General features: G+C 41.3%; 1 protein-coding gene across 1 annotated transcript in view; it reads right to left on the bottom strand.

The window, feature by feature from the left end:
- Positions 1 to 16,900, bottom strand: part of SSC4D (scavenger receptor cysteine rich family member with 4 domains) — a 253,266-nt gene that overhangs the window by 96,784 nt on the left and 139,582 nt on the right. The window contains exon 2 of the mRNA XM_069759824.1: positions 16,126 to 16,158. Within this exon, the coding sequence (XP_069615925.1) occupies positions 16,126 to 16,158 (33 nt within the window). The remainder of the gene's footprint in view (positions 1 to 16,125; positions 16,159 to 16,900) is intronic.

A 16,900-nucleotide genomic window follows, 5' to 3' on the forward strand; every position in this document is an offset into this window, starting at 1 on the left:
AATTACTCCTGAGCATGCCGATACCCCATATGTGGGGGAAATCTACTGTTTGGCACACGACAGGGCTCAAAAGGGAAGCAGCGCCATTTGACTTTTTGAAAGTAAAATATGTTGGAATAATTAGCAGTTGCCATGTCGCGTTAGGAGAGCCCCTGATGTGCCTAAACAGTGGAAACCCCCATAACATGACACAATTTTGGAAACTAGACCCCTTAGGGAACTTATCTAGATGTCTAGTGAGCACCTTGAACCTCCAGGGGCTTCACAGAATTTTATAATATTGAACCGTCAAAATAAAAAAAAAACATTTTTACCACAAAAATGCTATTAGCTATTTTATATTATTTTCACAAGGGTAGCTAGAAAAAACTGACCCCAAAGTTTGTTGTGCAATTTCTCCTGAGTATGCCAATACCCAATATATGGTGGAAAACTACTGTCTGGGAGCACAGCAGGGCATGAAAGGGAAGGAGTGCCATATTACAGTCCAGGTTTTGCTGCATTGGTTTGAAGGAGCCATGTCCCATTGGCAGAGCCCATGAGGTGCCATAACAGCAGAAACCCCCGTAAGTGACCCCAATTTACAAACTACACCTATCAATAAGTTCATCTAGGGGTGCAGTGATCATATTGACACCACAAGTGTGTCACAGAATTTGATAAAAATAAAGATTATTATTATTATTATTATTATTATTATTATTATTATTATTTGATACCATTGGGCAGTGAAGAAAAAATAATTATATTTTTACCACAAAAAATTGTTTAAGCCCCAGATTTTACATTTTCACACTGTGAAATGGGTAAAAATGGTGCCAAAATGTGTTAGACAATTTCTTCTGAACTTGGCAATACCCCATATGTGGCTGTAGAGCACTGCCAGAAAAGCAGAATCCGCCCTCAAGTGACCCCAGTTTGGAAATTATACCCATTTAGGAATTTATCTACAAGTGTAGTGATGATTTTTACTCCATAAGTGTTTTCCAAAAACAGGCAGCAGTGGATGTTGCTGAGTGAAAAATGCAAACTGCTGTAGTACGTTATGCCCAGCCCGTGCTTCTGGATAGATGCACCCATAAATTAGGCGGGCTCTCATCACTACAAAAATGCCAAACATGTGGATGATATATGCGGTTTAGGTACACTGTGGGGCTCAGAAGGGAGGGGGGCATTTGAATTTGGGAGCGCAGAATTTCTTTTAGGGGAGTGAGTAGCCATAACAGTTTTCCAGAGTCTTTGTACTACTAGTACTGTGGAAGCCCTCTATATTTCCGCTAACAGATGACAGACCTGAGTGAGGACTTGATTTTTTTGTGGATTGAGTGGAAGCTTTTATTGGGAACATTTTACATAACGATTGGGATCACATTTATCCGGTGCTCTATGCTCAGAACTTACCTTGGGGTTTCTATCTAAATCTGAGTGACATGACAGATGAAACCTCCGATCCATTCACTATAATGAGGCAGCAGAGTTACTTTGGACTCCGTCTGGCCTCTGTTCAGCTGTGTCCTTCTTTTCAGAGGTGAACAAAACTGGCTGACCACGCTTTTATGTATGACTAAAAAGAGGGACACCGCCGGATCACATGTCTTATGGCATCCACAGTGTCTCCGTCTGCCTCATTATATGGAGTCTTCCAATGGGGGTTCCATTCTGAATCACCTATTTCAGAGATTTACATGGAAACCCCGGTGTAAGCGCTCAGCGCAGTGCACGGGATAAATGTGCGCTGAGCCTCAGGCCGGCCTCACACTAGCGTGTTTTACGGACATAAGAGAGGTGCTGAAAATACGGATTGCATACGGTACAATGCTTCTCCATGCCCCAGCTCCTATCTGCCGTATTTTACTGATCCGTATTATACGGTCTTCTACGGCCGTAGAAAATCGCCGCATGCTTCGTTTGTCACTGTATTGCGCAAAAAATATGCCAATGAAAGTCTATGGGGGCCAGAAAAATACGGATTACACACGGACCAGCAGTGTGACTTGCGAGAAATATGCAGCGGTGTTCTATAGAAAAGCCGGCAATTCAGTGCGGTGTACAGTAAAATCACACTGACAGGTTACAATAGAATAGCTAAAATAAATTTCTACACATAGTATAGGGGTATATATATATATGTCAGTGAGACACATATATGTATATATATTAATATTTCATACAGCGCTAGATAGCTTAAAAGCCGTCAATTCAATTGCCGGCTTTTGCCATCTCCTTTCCAAACCCGACATGATATGAGTAGTGTTGAGCGATACCGTCCGATACTTGAAAGTATCGGTATCGGATAGTATCGGCCGATACCCGAAAAGTATCGGATATCGCCGATACCGATACCCGATACCAATACAAGTCAATGGGACACCAAGTATCGGAAGGTATCCTGATGGTTCCCAGGGTCTGAAGGAGAGGAAACTCTCCTTCAGGCCCTGGGATCCATATTAATGTGTAAAATAAAGAATTAAAATAAAAAATATTGATATAATTACCACTCTGGAGACCCCTGGATACCACCGCTGGTAACCGGCAGCCTTCTTTGCTTAAAATGAGTGCGTTTAGGACCTCAGAATGACGTCGCGGCTTCTGATTGGTCGCGTGCCGCTCATGTGACCACCACGCAACCAATCAGAAGCCGCGACGTCATTCTCAGGTCCTAAATTCCTAGAATGAGGAGTTTAGAGCCTGAGAATGACGTCGCGGCTTCTGATTGGTCGCGTGGCGGTCACATGAGCGGCACGCGACCAATCAGAAGCCGTGACGTCATGGAAGTCCCTAAACGCGCTCATTTTAAACAAAGAAGGCTGCCGGTTACCAGCGGTGATGTCCAGGGGCCTCCGGAGAGGTAAGTATATCAATATTTTTTATTTTAATTCTTTATTTTACACATTAATATGGATCCGATACCGATTCCCGATACCACAAAAGTATCGGAACTCGGTATCGGAATTCCGATACCGCAAGTATCGGCTGATACCCGATACTTGCGGTATCGGAATGCTCAACACTAGATATGAGACATGAATGGGATACACTGGCGCTATACTATGAAGAGGGTCCAGGTGCTGCAGGTATTTAGGCAGGCCTGTGCCTGCTCTGCCAAAATAAGGATGAACTGGTTTAGGGGAAAATACCGCGCTACCAGAGCCTAAAGAACAATGAATGGCTGCCTAAAACAAGTGGATGAGTAAATAACTAAATAAATGAATAAATAAATAAACAACTAAATCAAAATCTCACACCTGCTCGGTGCAGTATACAGTGGGGCAAAAAAGTATTTAGTCAGTCAGCAATAGTGCAAGTTCCACCACTTAAAAAGATGAGAGGCGTCTGTAATTTACATCATAGGTAGACCTCAACTATGGGAGACAAACTGAGAAAAAAAAAATCCAGAAAATCACATTGTCTGTTTTTTTAACATTTTATTTGCATATTATGGTGGAAAATAAGTATTTGGTCAGAAACAAAATTTCATCTCAATACTTTGTAATATATCCTTTGTTGATAATGACAGAGGTCAAACGTTTTCTGTAAGTCTTCACAAGGTTGCCACACACTGTTGTTGGTATGTTGGCCCATTCCTCCATGCAGATCTCCTCTAGAGCAGTGATGTTTTTGGCTTTTCGCTTGGCAACACGGACTTTCAACTCCCTCCAAAGGTTTTCCATAGGGTTGAGATCTGGAGACTGGCTAGGCCACTCCAGGACCTTGAAATGCTTCTTACGAAGCCACTCCTTCATTGCCCTGGCGGTCTGCTTTGGATCATTGTCATGTTGAAAGACCCAGCCACGTTTCATCTTCAATGCCCTTGCTGATGGAAGGAGGTTTGCACTCAAAATCTCACGATACATGGCACCATTCATTCTTTCATGTACCCGGATCAGTCGTCCTGGCCCCTTTGCAGAGAAACAGCCCCAAAGCATGATGTTTCCACCACCATGCTTTACAGTAGGTATGGTGTTTGATGGATGCAACTCAGCATTCTTTTTCCTCCAAACACGACAAGTTGTGTTTCTACCAAACAGTTCCAGTTTGGTTTCATCAGACCATAGGACATTCTCCCAAAACTCCTCTGGATCATCCAAATGCTCTCTAGCAAACTTCAGATGGGCCCGGACATGTACTGGCTTAAGCAGTGGGACACGTCTGGCACTGCAGGATCTGAGTCCATGGTGGCGTAGTGTGTTACTTATGGTAGGCCTTGTTACATTGGTCCCAGCTCTCTGCAGTTCATTCACTAGGTCCCCCCGCGTGGTTCTTGGATTTATGCTCACCGTTCTTGTGATCATTCTGACCCCACGGGCTGGGATTTTGCGTGGAGCCCCAGATCGAGGGAGATTATCAGTGGTCTTGTATGTCTTCCATTTTCTAATTATTGCTCCCACTGTTGATTTCTTCACTCCAAGCTGGTTGGCTATTGCAGATTCAGTCTTCCCAGCCTGGTGCAGGGCTACAATTTTGTTTCTGGTGTCCTTTGACAGCTCTTTGGTCTTCACCATAGTGGAGTTTGGAGTCAGACTGTTTGAGGGTGTGCACAGGTGTCTTTTTATACTGATAACAAGTTTAAACAGGTGCCATTACTACAGGTAATGAGTGGAGGAAAGAGGAGACTCTTAAAGAAGAAGTTACAGGTCTGTGAGAGCCAGAAATCTTGATTGTTTGTTTCTGACCAAATACTTATTTTCCACCATAATATGCAAAAAAAATGATAAAAAAACAGACAATGTGATTTTCTGGATTTTTTTTTCTCAGTTTGCCTCCCATAGTTGAGGTCTACCTATGATGTAAATTACAGACGCCTCTCATCTTTTTAAGTGGTGGAACTTGCACTATTGCTGACTGACTAAATACTTTTTTGCCCCACTGTATATTCCACCTAGATGAAAATGGTCTGCACTTCTATGGTACTGAATAATGCTCTACCTATTGAGCATGCACATGCTGCATAATACTCAATAAATGAATATAGAGGCCACAGTAAATAGATGTATAAAATCTGCGTGCTTGTAGCTGTTATAAGTAGGTTCCTTACCGCGTGAGTTGACCGCCAGCCTGAATAGATGTGGAGCCGACCGTGTTTGGAGTAGAACGCTGTCCTTCACCGGTGTCAGCGGTGAGTGCTGGGGCCAAGTGGCTCACAGGAGCTAATAATAGAATAGGCGCACACCAGCTAGTGCTGTCTGCGTGCAATGTCCACGGAGAGTACCAGGAACAGAGTGCCGCCCTTCCCTGGGGGATCCTGGCGTAGGTGGAGGCAAGGTGGCTTGCAGGAGCTTGGAGTGGGGTGGGAGCAGGGCAGCCTCAGCTGCCCGTACTAAGTGCAAGTTGCTGCTGCGCGGTGCAGAGCCAGGGAACGTCCCGGCCGGAGGCGTCCCTGGTTACACTGGGAAAAGATGGCCGACGCTGTCAGAACAGCGTGTGACGTCACAGGCCTACGGAGCCTGACTAGGGCAAAAGACTAACCAACGCGTTTTGGAGTATACCGCACTCCTTCATCAGGGTTACCACCCCACGTAACTTGCTCAGTATATAAGCATATCTGCGGGCACCCCGCTGAGAGCCCCATCCTAGCTATAGGTCCAATTTAACTGTCACACTACATTGTCCTAATGAAACCACCTTAATCTGCCCCCGCAATGAAAAAAATGGTGAATGTAAAACCGGATGTATATGAATCCTGCTGATATATCTACTTTTTAAAAAAAATTCATTCATTATATGTATGTGTAGAAAGAGGATCTAAGCCTTATATAGATTGACCTGCCATCAGCAAATGGTCTAATGAACCCCACAGACTGCGGGTGAACTTTAATACAATATAATGAGTTTAGTTTCCACCGGAATTAAAAGTTTACCTTTATTAAACCAATATAATATCAAACATATAAAAAATGGATTCTGATTAAAAACAACAACCACACACCTGCCAAGTTAGTAAAAAACAAAGAAAATATCTATAAAAAACACAGAAAATATCTATTAAAAAAAATTTTATAAAAAAAAAAAAATTTTTTTTTTACATTTTTGAATTTTTTTTGAAATATTTAAAAAAATTTAACATTTTTTAGGAAAATATATAGTATTTGAATATTTTAATATATAGTATGTATAATGTTTAAAGAGGGGGAAAAGAAATACAGTAATACAATTAACAATAAACTGTTAGGTGTCACCTCATGATTATTAAAATGCTTATAATTCAAGTTCCCAATTCAACCCTTTGGGGTATAAACTGTCTAAGGAAAAAATCCATTCAAGTCTCGACATTTTCATGAGGAAATCCCCCCCCTTTTGTCCGGACGCACAATTTGTATGCCGCAAAAGTGTATACTCTTTAGGGATTGCCCGTGTTTCTCCCTGAAATGCCGTGAGAGTGGATGTCCTGTGAATCCTCTTTGTATATTCTTACAATGCTCTTTTATGCGTACTTGTAGTTGTCTCTTTGTACGCCCCACATACAATTTCTTGCATGGACACTGAATTAAATAGATTACTCTGGTGGTGTGGCAGGACATAGAATCTTTAATTGTAAATTGTTTGATTCCGTCCGAGTCAAAGAATTTTAATTGTCTTGTTTTTTTAAAACTAGTGTGCATGCATCCATAGCACCCTTTACACGGTAGAAATCCTTCTTTGGAAGAATTAGGAACTGACATACCCCCTGATTGTTTTGTGAGGACCATTTTAGTGGTGGGAGCTATCAGATGGCCTAGGGATTGGGCCTCGCGGTATATAAACCTAGGATGGCTCGGGAGGTGCTCTCCTATTACCTTGTCCTTTTGTAGGACCGACCAGTGCTTGCGTATAATGTTGGTAAATCTATTGTGCCTTGCATGAAACTGCGTTATGAATGGTAACTCAAAGACTTGCTGCTGTAAATTGGGAACTGCTGTTGTGACGGTCGTATTATTGGTGTTATTATTATTACTCTTCAACAAGATTTCCCTTGACAGTAAGGCCACTTCTCTATATGCTTTTTCCAACACCAGTCTGGGGTACCCTTTTTCTAAGAATTGTTGTGTTAAATGACTAGCTTCCTCATTATAGTCCGCCATCTTTGTACAGTTGCGTCGTACCCTAGTATATTGGCTTTTGGGTATGTTTAGTAGCCATACTGGTAGATGACAACTCGTCATGTGGATGAAGCTATTAGAGTCAACCTCCTTGCGGTAACAACTAGTGCATAGCTGATTACCGTCCACATAAATCTTCAGGTCCAGAAAATTGACACTGGTGGTGCTAGTGTTTGGTGTAAACTCTAGGCCGTATTGATTATTGTTTAGACCTGAGATAAAAACTTCTACATCCTCATGGGAACCTTCCCATATAAAGAGGATGTCGTTGATGAATCGACGCTAGATCACTAACCCTGGATATAGCTGGCCATCCTTACTGATATGGGATTCCTCCCAGTTGGCGACATAAATATTGGCATAACTAGGCGCAAACCACGTGCCCATGACGGTACCCCATGTTTGAATATAGTACTCCTCTTCATACAGGAAATAGTTGTGCTGTAATATAAATTTGATGCAATCCAGAATATATTCTATTTGTATTGCAGTGTATATGTTTAAACCCTGAAGGGAGTGATGGACCGCTTGACACCCTTTTTCCTGATTTATTACTGTGTAAAGTGACTTGATGTCAAGGGTCCCTAAGATGTAATTACTTTTCCACTCAATTCCCGCCAGAACCTCTAATGTGTGTCCAGTATTCTTTAGGTACGTTGGGATCAACTTCATGCATTTCTGCAAATGTACATCAAAGTATCTAGATAAATTAGCTGTTAAGCTAGTGATACCCGATATGATGAGCCTACCGGGAGGGTTGATGGTGCTTTTGTGTAACTTAGGGATGTGGTAGAAAATGGCCCTGCTGGGGTTTTTGTTCAAAATAAAGAAAAATTCATTTTCTACCACATCCCTAAGTTACACAAAAGCACCATCAACCCTCCCGCTAGGCCCATCATATCGGGTATCAATAGCTTAACAGCTAATTTATCTAGATATGTTGATGTACATTTGCAGAAATGCATGAAGTTGATCCCAGCGTACCTAAAGGATACTGGACACACAGTAGAGGTTCTGGCGGGAATTGAGTGGAAAAGTAATTACATCTTAGGGACCCTTGACATCAAGTCACTTTACACAGTAATAAATCAGGAAAAAGGGTGTCAGGCGGTCCATCACTCCCTTCAGGGCTTAAACATATACACTGCAATACAAATAGAATATATTCTGGAATGCATCAAATTTATATTACAGCACAACTATTTCCTGTATGAAGAGGAGTACTATATTCAAACATGGGGTACCGCCATGGGCACGTGGTTTGCGCCTAGTTATGCCAACATTTATGTCGCCAACTGGGAGGAATCCCATATCAGTAAGAATGGCCAGCTATATCCAGGGTTAGTGATCTGGCATCGATTCATCAACGACATCCTCTTTATATGGGAAGGTTTCCATAAGGATCTAGAAGTTTTTATCTCAGGTCTAAACAATAATCAATACGGCCTAGAGTTTACACCAAACACTAGCACCACCAGTGTCAATTTTCTGGACCTGAAAATTTATGTGGACGGTAATCAGCTATGCACTAGTTGTTACCGCAAGGAGGTTGACTCTAATAGCTTCATCCACATGACGAGTTGTCATCTACCAGTATGGCTACTAAACATACCCAAAAGCCAATATACTAGGGTACGACGCAACTGTACAAAGATGGCGGACTATAATGAGGAAGCTAGTCATTTAACACAACAATTCTTGGAAAAAGGGTACCCCAGACCGGTGTTGGAAAAAGCATATAGAGAAGTGGCCTCACTGTCAAGGGAAATCTTGTTGAAGAGTAATAATAATAACACCAATAATACGACCGTCACAACAGCAGTTCCAAATTTACAGCAGCAAGTCTTTGAGTTACCATTCATAACGCAGTTTCATGCAAGGCACAATAGATTTACCAACATTATACGCAAGCACTGGTCGGTCCTACAAAAGGACAAGGTAATAGGAGAGCACCTCCCGAGCCATGCTAGGTTTATATACCGCAAGGCCCAATCCCTAGGCCATCTGATAGCCCCCACCACTAGAATGGTCCTCACAAAACAATCAGGGGGTATGTCAGTTCCTAATTCTTCCAAAGAAGGATTTCTACCGTGTAAAGGGTGCTACGGATGCATGCACACTAGTTTTAAAAAAGCAAGACAATTAACATTCTTTGACTCGGACGGAATCAAACAATTTACAATTAAAGATTCTATGTCCTGCCACACCACCGGAGTGATCTATTTAATTCAGTGTCCATGCAAGAAATTGTATGTGGGGCGTACAAAGAGACAACTACAAGTACGAATAAAAGAGCATTGTAAGAATATACAAAGAGGATTCACAGGACATCCTGTTATGGACCTGGTGGTTAGGAGCACCTGGAACGACCTGATGGTTAACTAACACAGAACAAGCTCTGGGAAGTGGGAGCTCTGCTGACCGCAACCCTTAATCCTATCACACACACTAGAAATAGCCGTGGAGCGTACCTAACTCGGCCTAGACGCCTCTTCACAGCCTAAGAGCTAACTAGCCCTAGAGATAGAAAATAAAGCCTAGCTTGCCTCAGAGAAATTCCCCAAAGGAAAAGGCAGCCCCCCACATATATTGACTGTGAGTTAAGATGAAAGTCACAAACACAGGAATGAAACAAGTTTCAGCAAAGGGAGGCCAGACTAACTAAACAGACTGAGGATAGGAAAGGTATCTTTGCGGTCAGCACAAAAAACTACAAAAGACCACGCAGAGTGTGCAAAAAGACCTCCGCACCGACTCACGGTGTGGAGGTGCCACTCTGCATCCCAGAGCTTCCAGCTAGCAAAGCAAAATCATGATAGCAAGCTGGACAAGAAAACAAAGAACAAATAATAAACTAGCAGGGACTTAACTTCTGCTGGAGTAGACAGGTCACCCGAAAGATCCAAGAGCAAACTGAACCAGTACAAGAACATTGACAGCTGGCATGGAGTAACGATCTGAGTGGAGTTAAATAGAGCAGCCAGCCAAAGAATAAACTACGTCACCTGTGAAAGGAACCTCAGAAGCAGCAGCTCCACTCACAGCCACCAGAGGGAGTCCATGGACAGAACTCGCCGAAGTACCATTCATGACCACAGGAGGGAGTTCGATAACAGAATTCACAACAACATCCACTCTTACGGCATTTCAGGGAGAAACACGGGCAATCCCTAAAGGGTATACACTTTTGCGGCATACAAATTGTGCGTCCGGACATTTCCTCATGAAATCACAGCTGACATCCGGCACTATGTGCCAGGAGCGGTCACGGACCGCCCCAGACACATTAACCCCTGGCACACCGCGATCAAAGATGATCGCGATGTGCCGGCGGTGCAGGGAAGCATCGCACAGGGAGGGGGCTCCCTGCGGGCTTCCCTGAGCCCCCCGCAGCAACGCGATGTGATCGCGTTGCTGCAAGGGTCTTACCTCCCTCCCTGCCTGCTCCAGACCCAGATCCAAGATGGCCACAGATCCGGGTCCTGCAGGGAGAGAGGTGGCTTCACAGAGCCTGCTCAGAGCAGGCACTGTGAAGCAGCCTGCACTGCTATCAGATCGGTGATCTGACAGAGTGCTGTGCAAACTGTCAGATCACCGATCTGTGATGTCCCCCCCTGGGGCAAAGTAAAAAAGTTAAAAAAAAAAATTTCCAAATGTGTAAAAAAAAAATAAAAAAAAATATTCCTAAATAATGAAAAAAAAAAAAATATATAATTCCCATGAATACATTTCTTTATCTAAATAACTAAAAAAAACAATAAAAGTACATATATTTAGTATCGCCACGTCCGTAACGGCCCGACCTATAAAACTGGCCCACTAATTAACCCCTTCAGTAAACACCGTAAGAAAAAAAAAAAAACGAGGCAAAAAACAACGCTTTATTATCATACTGCCGAGCAAAAAGTGGAATAACACGCGATCAAAAAGACAGATATAAATAACCATGGTAACGCTGAAAATGTCATCTTGTCCCGCAAAAAAGGAGCCGCCATACAGCATCATCAGCAAAAAAAATAAAAAAGTTATAGTCCTGAGAATAAAGCGATGCAAAAATAATTATTTTTTCTATAAAATAGTTTTTATCGTATAAAAGCGCCAAAACATAAAAAAAATGATATAAATGAGGTGTTGTTGTAATCGTACTGACCCAAAGAATAAAACTGCTTTATCAATTTTACCAAACGCGGAACGGTATAAACGCCTCCCCCAAAAGAAATTCATGAATAGCTGGTTTTTGGTCATTCTGCCTCACAAAAATCAGAATAAAAAGTGATCAAAAAATGTCATATGCCCGAAAATGTTACCAATAAAAACGTCAACTCGTCCCGCAAAAAACAAGACCTCACATGACTCTGTGGACCAAAATATGGAAAAATTATAGCTCTCAAAATGTGGTAATGCAAAAAATATTTTTTGCAATAAAAAGCGTCTTTCAGTGTGTGACGGCTGCCAATCATAAAAATCAGCTAAAAAACCCACTATAAAAGTAAATCAAACCCCCCTTCATCACCCCCTTAGTTAGGGAAAAATTAAAAAAATGTATTTATTTCCATTTTCCCATTAGGGCTAGGGCTAGGGTTAGGGTTAGGGCTAGGGTTAGGGCTAGGGTTAGTGTTAGGGTTAGGGCTAGGGTTAGGGTTAGGGCTAGGGTTAGGGTTAGGGCTAGGGTTAGGGTTAGGGATAGGGTTAGGGCTAGGGTTAGGGCTAGGGTTAGGGTTAGGGCTAGGGCTAGGGTTAGGGCTAGGGCTACAGTTTGGGTTGGGGCTAAAGTTACAGTTAGGGTTTAGATTACATTTACAGTTGGGAATAGGGTTGGGATTAGGGTTAGGGGTGTGTCAGGGTTAGAGGTGTGGTTAGGGTTACCATTGGAATTAGGGTTAGGGGTGTGTTTGGATTAGGGTTTCAGTTATAATTGGGGGGTTTCCACTGTCTAGGCACATCAGGGGCTCTCCAAACGCGACATGGCGTCCGATCTCAATTCCAGCCAATTCTGCGTTGAAAAAGTAAAACAGTGCTTCTTCCCTTCCGAGCTCTCCCATGTGCCCAAACAGGGGTTTACCCCAACATATGGGGTATCAGCGTACTCAGGACAAATAGGACAACAACTGTTGGGGTCCAATTTCTCCTGTTACCCTTGGGAAAATACAAAACTGGGGGCTAAAAATAATTTTTGTGGGAAAAAAAAAGGATTTTTTATTTTTACGGCTCTGCGTTATAAACTGTAGTGAAACACTTGGGGGTTCAAAGTTCTCACAACACATCTAGATAAGTTCCCTGGGGGGTCTAGTTTCCAATATGGGGTCACTTGTGGGGGTTTTCTACTGTTTAGGTACATTAGGGGTACTGCAAACGCAATGTGATGCCTGCAGACCATTCCATCTAAGTCTGCATTCCAAATGGCACTCCTTCCCTTCCGAGCCCTCCCATGCGCCCAAACGGTGGTTCCCCCCAACATATGGGGTATCAGCGTACTCAGGACAAATTGGACGACAACAACTTTTGAGGTCAAATTTCTCCTCTTACCCTCGGGAAAATACAAAACTGGGGGCTAAAAATAATTTTTGTGGGAAAAAATTTTTATTTTATTTTTACGGCTCTCCATTATAAACTTCTGTGAAGCCCTTGGTGGGTCAAAGCGCTCATGACACATCTAGATAAGTTCCTTAGGGGGTCTACTTTCCAAAATGGTGTCACTTGTGAGGGGTTTCTACTATTTAGGTACATTAGGGGCTCTGCAAACGCAACATGGCGTCTCATCTCAATTCCTGTCAATTTTGCATTGAAAAGACAAACGGCGCTCCTTCCTTTCCGAGCTCTCCCATCCACCCAAACAGTGGTTTACCCCCACATATGGGGTATCAGCGTACTCAGGACAAATTGTACAACAACTGTTGGGGTCCAATTTCTTCTCTTACCCTTGGGAAAATAAAAAATTGGGGGCGAAAAGATAATTTTTGTGAAAAAATATGATTTGTTATTTTTACGGTTCTGCATTATAAACTTCTGTGAAGCACTTGGTGGGTCAAAGTGCTCACCACATCTCTAGATAAGTTCCTTAGGGGGTCTACTTTCCAAAATGGTGTCACTTGTGGGGGGTTTCAATGTTTAGGCACATCAGTGGCTCTCCAAACGCAACATGGCGTCCCATCTCAATTCCTGTCAATTTTGCATTGAAAAGTCAAACGGCGCTCCTTCCCTTCCGAGCTCTCCCATCCGCCCAAACAGTGGTTTATCCCCACATATGGGGTATCAGCATACTCAGGACAAATTGTACAACAACTTTTGGGGTCCAATTTCTTCTCTTACCCTTGGAAAAATAAAAAATTGGGGGCGAAAAGATAATTTTTGTGAAAAAATATGATTTTTTATTTTTACGGTTCTGCATTATAAACTTCTGTGAAGCACTTGGTGGGTCAAAGTGCTCACCACACCTCTAGATAAGTTCCTTAGGGGGTCTACTTTCCAAAAGGGTGTCACTTGTGGGGGGTTTCAATGTTTAGGCACATCAGGGGCTCTCCAAACGAAACATGGCGTCCCATCTCAATTCCAGTCAATTTTGCATTGAAAAGTCAAATGGCACTCCTTCGCTTCCGAGCTCTGCCATGCGCCCAAACAGTGGTTTACCCCCACATGTGGGGTATTGGCATACTCAGGACAAATTGTACAACAATGTTTGGGGTCCATTTTCTCCTGTTACCCTTAGTAAAATAAAACAAATTGGAGCTGAATTACATTTTTTGTGAAAAAAAGTTAAATGTTCATTTTTATTTAAACATTCAAAAAATTCCTGTGAAGCACCAGAAGGGTTAATAAACTTCTTGAATGTGGTTTTGAGCACCTTGAGGGGTGTAGTTTTTAGAATGGTGTCACACTTGGGTATTTTCTATCATATAGACCCCTCAAAATGACTTCAAATGAGATGTGGTCCCTAAAAAAAAATGGTGTTGTAAAAATGAGAAATTGCTGGTCAACTTTTCACCCTTATAACTCCCTAACAAAATTTTTTTTAAAGTAAACATGTGGGAAATGTTACTTATTAAGTATTTTGTGTGACATATCTCTGTGATTTAATTGCATAAAAATTCAAAGTTGGAAAATTGCGATATTTTCATAATTTTCGCCAAATTTCCGTTTTTTTCACAAATAAACGCAGGTACTATCAAAGAATTTTTACCATTGTCATGATGTACAATATGTCTCGAGAAAACAATGTCAGATTCACTGGGATCCGTTGAAGCGTTCCAGAGTTATAACCTCATAAAGGGACAGTGGTCAGAATTGTAAAAATTGGCCCTGTCATTAACGTGCAAACCACCCTTGGGGGTAAAGGGGTTAATAATCATGAGGTGACACCTAACAGTTTATTGTTAATTTTATTACTGTATTTCTTTTCCCCCTCTTTAAACAGTATATATACTATATATTAAAATATTCAAATACTATATATTTCCCTAAAAAAATTTAATTTTTTTTTAAATATTTTAAAAAAAAATCAAAAATGTAAAAAATTGTTTTGTTTTTTTTTATAAAAATTTTTTTATAGATATTTTCTGTGTTTTTTATAGATATTTTCTTTGTTTTTTACTAACTTGGCAGGTGTGTGGTTGTTGTTTTTAATCAGAATCCATTTTTTATATGTTTGATATTATATTGGTTTAATAAAGGTAGACTTTTAATTCCGGTGGAAACTAAACTCATTATATTGTATTAAAGTTCACCCGCAGTCTGCGGGGTTCATTAGACCATTTGCTGTTGGCAGGTCAATCTATATAAGGCTTAGATCCTCTTTCTACACATACATATAATCAGGTCCCAATGATGTCACCTGTCAGAGCAACTGCTCTACACAGGAATCGCAGCGCTTGCAGGGCCCTGGGGTCCTGAGCACTGCTTGACCACCCACCATTGATAAACGTCGGCGCTGCACAAAGCCCAGCAAACACCGGCGTATATCTACTCTGGACGGTCATGAAGAGGTTAAAGAGGTTGTCCACTACTTAAGCATTGATGACCTCTATTTAGGATAGGTCATCAATGTCTGATCGGTCGGGGTCCGACATCCGGCTTCGGCAGTCAGAGGTACTCCCTTATGGAGCTAGCCATCTTTTAATAGTGGTTGAGGCTTGGTACTACACATCCACCTCCTATTCAAATCAACAGGAGGCAGATTTGTAGTACCCTGTGGTGGCCACTATAGCAAACGGTCAGCTCCTCAAGTGAGTACCTCCAGCCAGTAGCCACTGCCGACACTAATAACAGCTAATGGCAGGGATGTCGGACCCTGATCAGTCAGACATTGATGATCTATCCTAAGGATAGGTCATCAATGCTAAAGTAGTTTACTTTACTGCACCAAACATAAAGCTAAATAGTTGATTATGCTAATTTTTTTTATTACTATTATTTTATTTTTGCATTGAGAACGGTTGGTGAATATTTTTTTTATTTTTAAATATTTTTTTCATGGCTTTATACTTTTTTGTCTCCTAGAAAACTTAAATCTGTGATTGTTTTATCATTTGTTTTATACACTACTTCACAGAAGTACAAAGATGGTGGCAATGAGGGCCATAGAAACCCATTGGCACCCTATGAGGAAGAAACGACCACCCAAATTAACACCCTATCAGGATTTTTAGAAAAAAAGCTGCTGTCAGAAATTGACATTAGCACTTAAGTGGTTAAACAGTTAGCTCTGATAGCTGTTGTTAGAGAAGGGTGCTGGTTGCATAACACAGCTGGCACCCACTGTGCATGGTGCATGGTGCATGCTCAGCTCACTAACTTGGTCCACACACATCTGCGCTGTATACCGTATGTATGGTAATTGTTGGGAAGAGGTTAATATGACTTTTAATTTTGAGATTTTTGTGGGCATTGGTTTTAAATATTCTGTTTTTTTTTTCTACATTAGAGTTTGTTAGGTATTGTACATTTAATCCCATTTCAGAGATTTATAAAAACTCAATAACAATTATGCAATAGTAATAGAAACTATATTGCAGCTGAAATTAGCATAACAGTTTAAGTAGTAATGTGGTTTTACCTGCTTCTTCTCTTCTCATCACTGATATAATTTCTACAAATAAAAAAAAATACAAGAGATAAATAGTTCATAATAAACTTATTTTAAGTCTTACAAATTATATCTGCTTAAAATATCTGAAACAATCATTGATCTAACATATCTTTATGAAAAAGAAAGAATCAGTGGGAGAATAATGATACCCATTTATAATGCTAATGCATCAAATATTAGCTATTTTTACTCCTAATGATGAATTGATGGGCTTTAAGTGACTACAAAAGATTATTAAAGGGGTTGTCTCACCTTAAAGTACATTTTAATCAACAAATGTATTAAAAAAAAGTTCCTATGCTGAGTTAATCTTAGAAATATGCCCCTGATTTATACTGTGCTATTTGCCTTATCTGACTATGCAGAGCTGCTCAAGATAATGTTTGATGCATACCCACAACTCCAGAGGAAGGGAGGGAGCATGAGAGATTATACAAATGACACATCTCTGTGTTTGTTTTATCACAGCAAGGAGTGTTTCTCCTCTGTCTGCAGCCATATGAACTGATCATAAATCAAGTCTGTGACACATGAGCTCCAGCAGACACTGAGCTTGTATGTCATAGATTTGATTTATGATGAGCTCACAGGACTGGTGACATGATAGAAACACTTGCTCCTGTGATAAAATAAATGTGAAAGGAAATACAGTGGTACGGAAATTATTCAGACCCCTTTTATATTTTTCACTAGGGTTGAGCGAAACGGGTCGTTCATTTTCAAAAGTCGCCGACTTTTGGCA

The sequence above is a fragment of the Ranitomeya imitator genome, chromosome 3 (genome assembly GCF_032444005.1).
Source record: "Ranitomeya imitator isolate aRanImi1 chromosome 3, aRanImi1.pri, whole genome shotgun sequence".
NCBI lineage: Eukaryota > Metazoa > Chordata > Amphibia > Anura > Dendrobatidae > Ranitomeya > Ranitomeya imitator.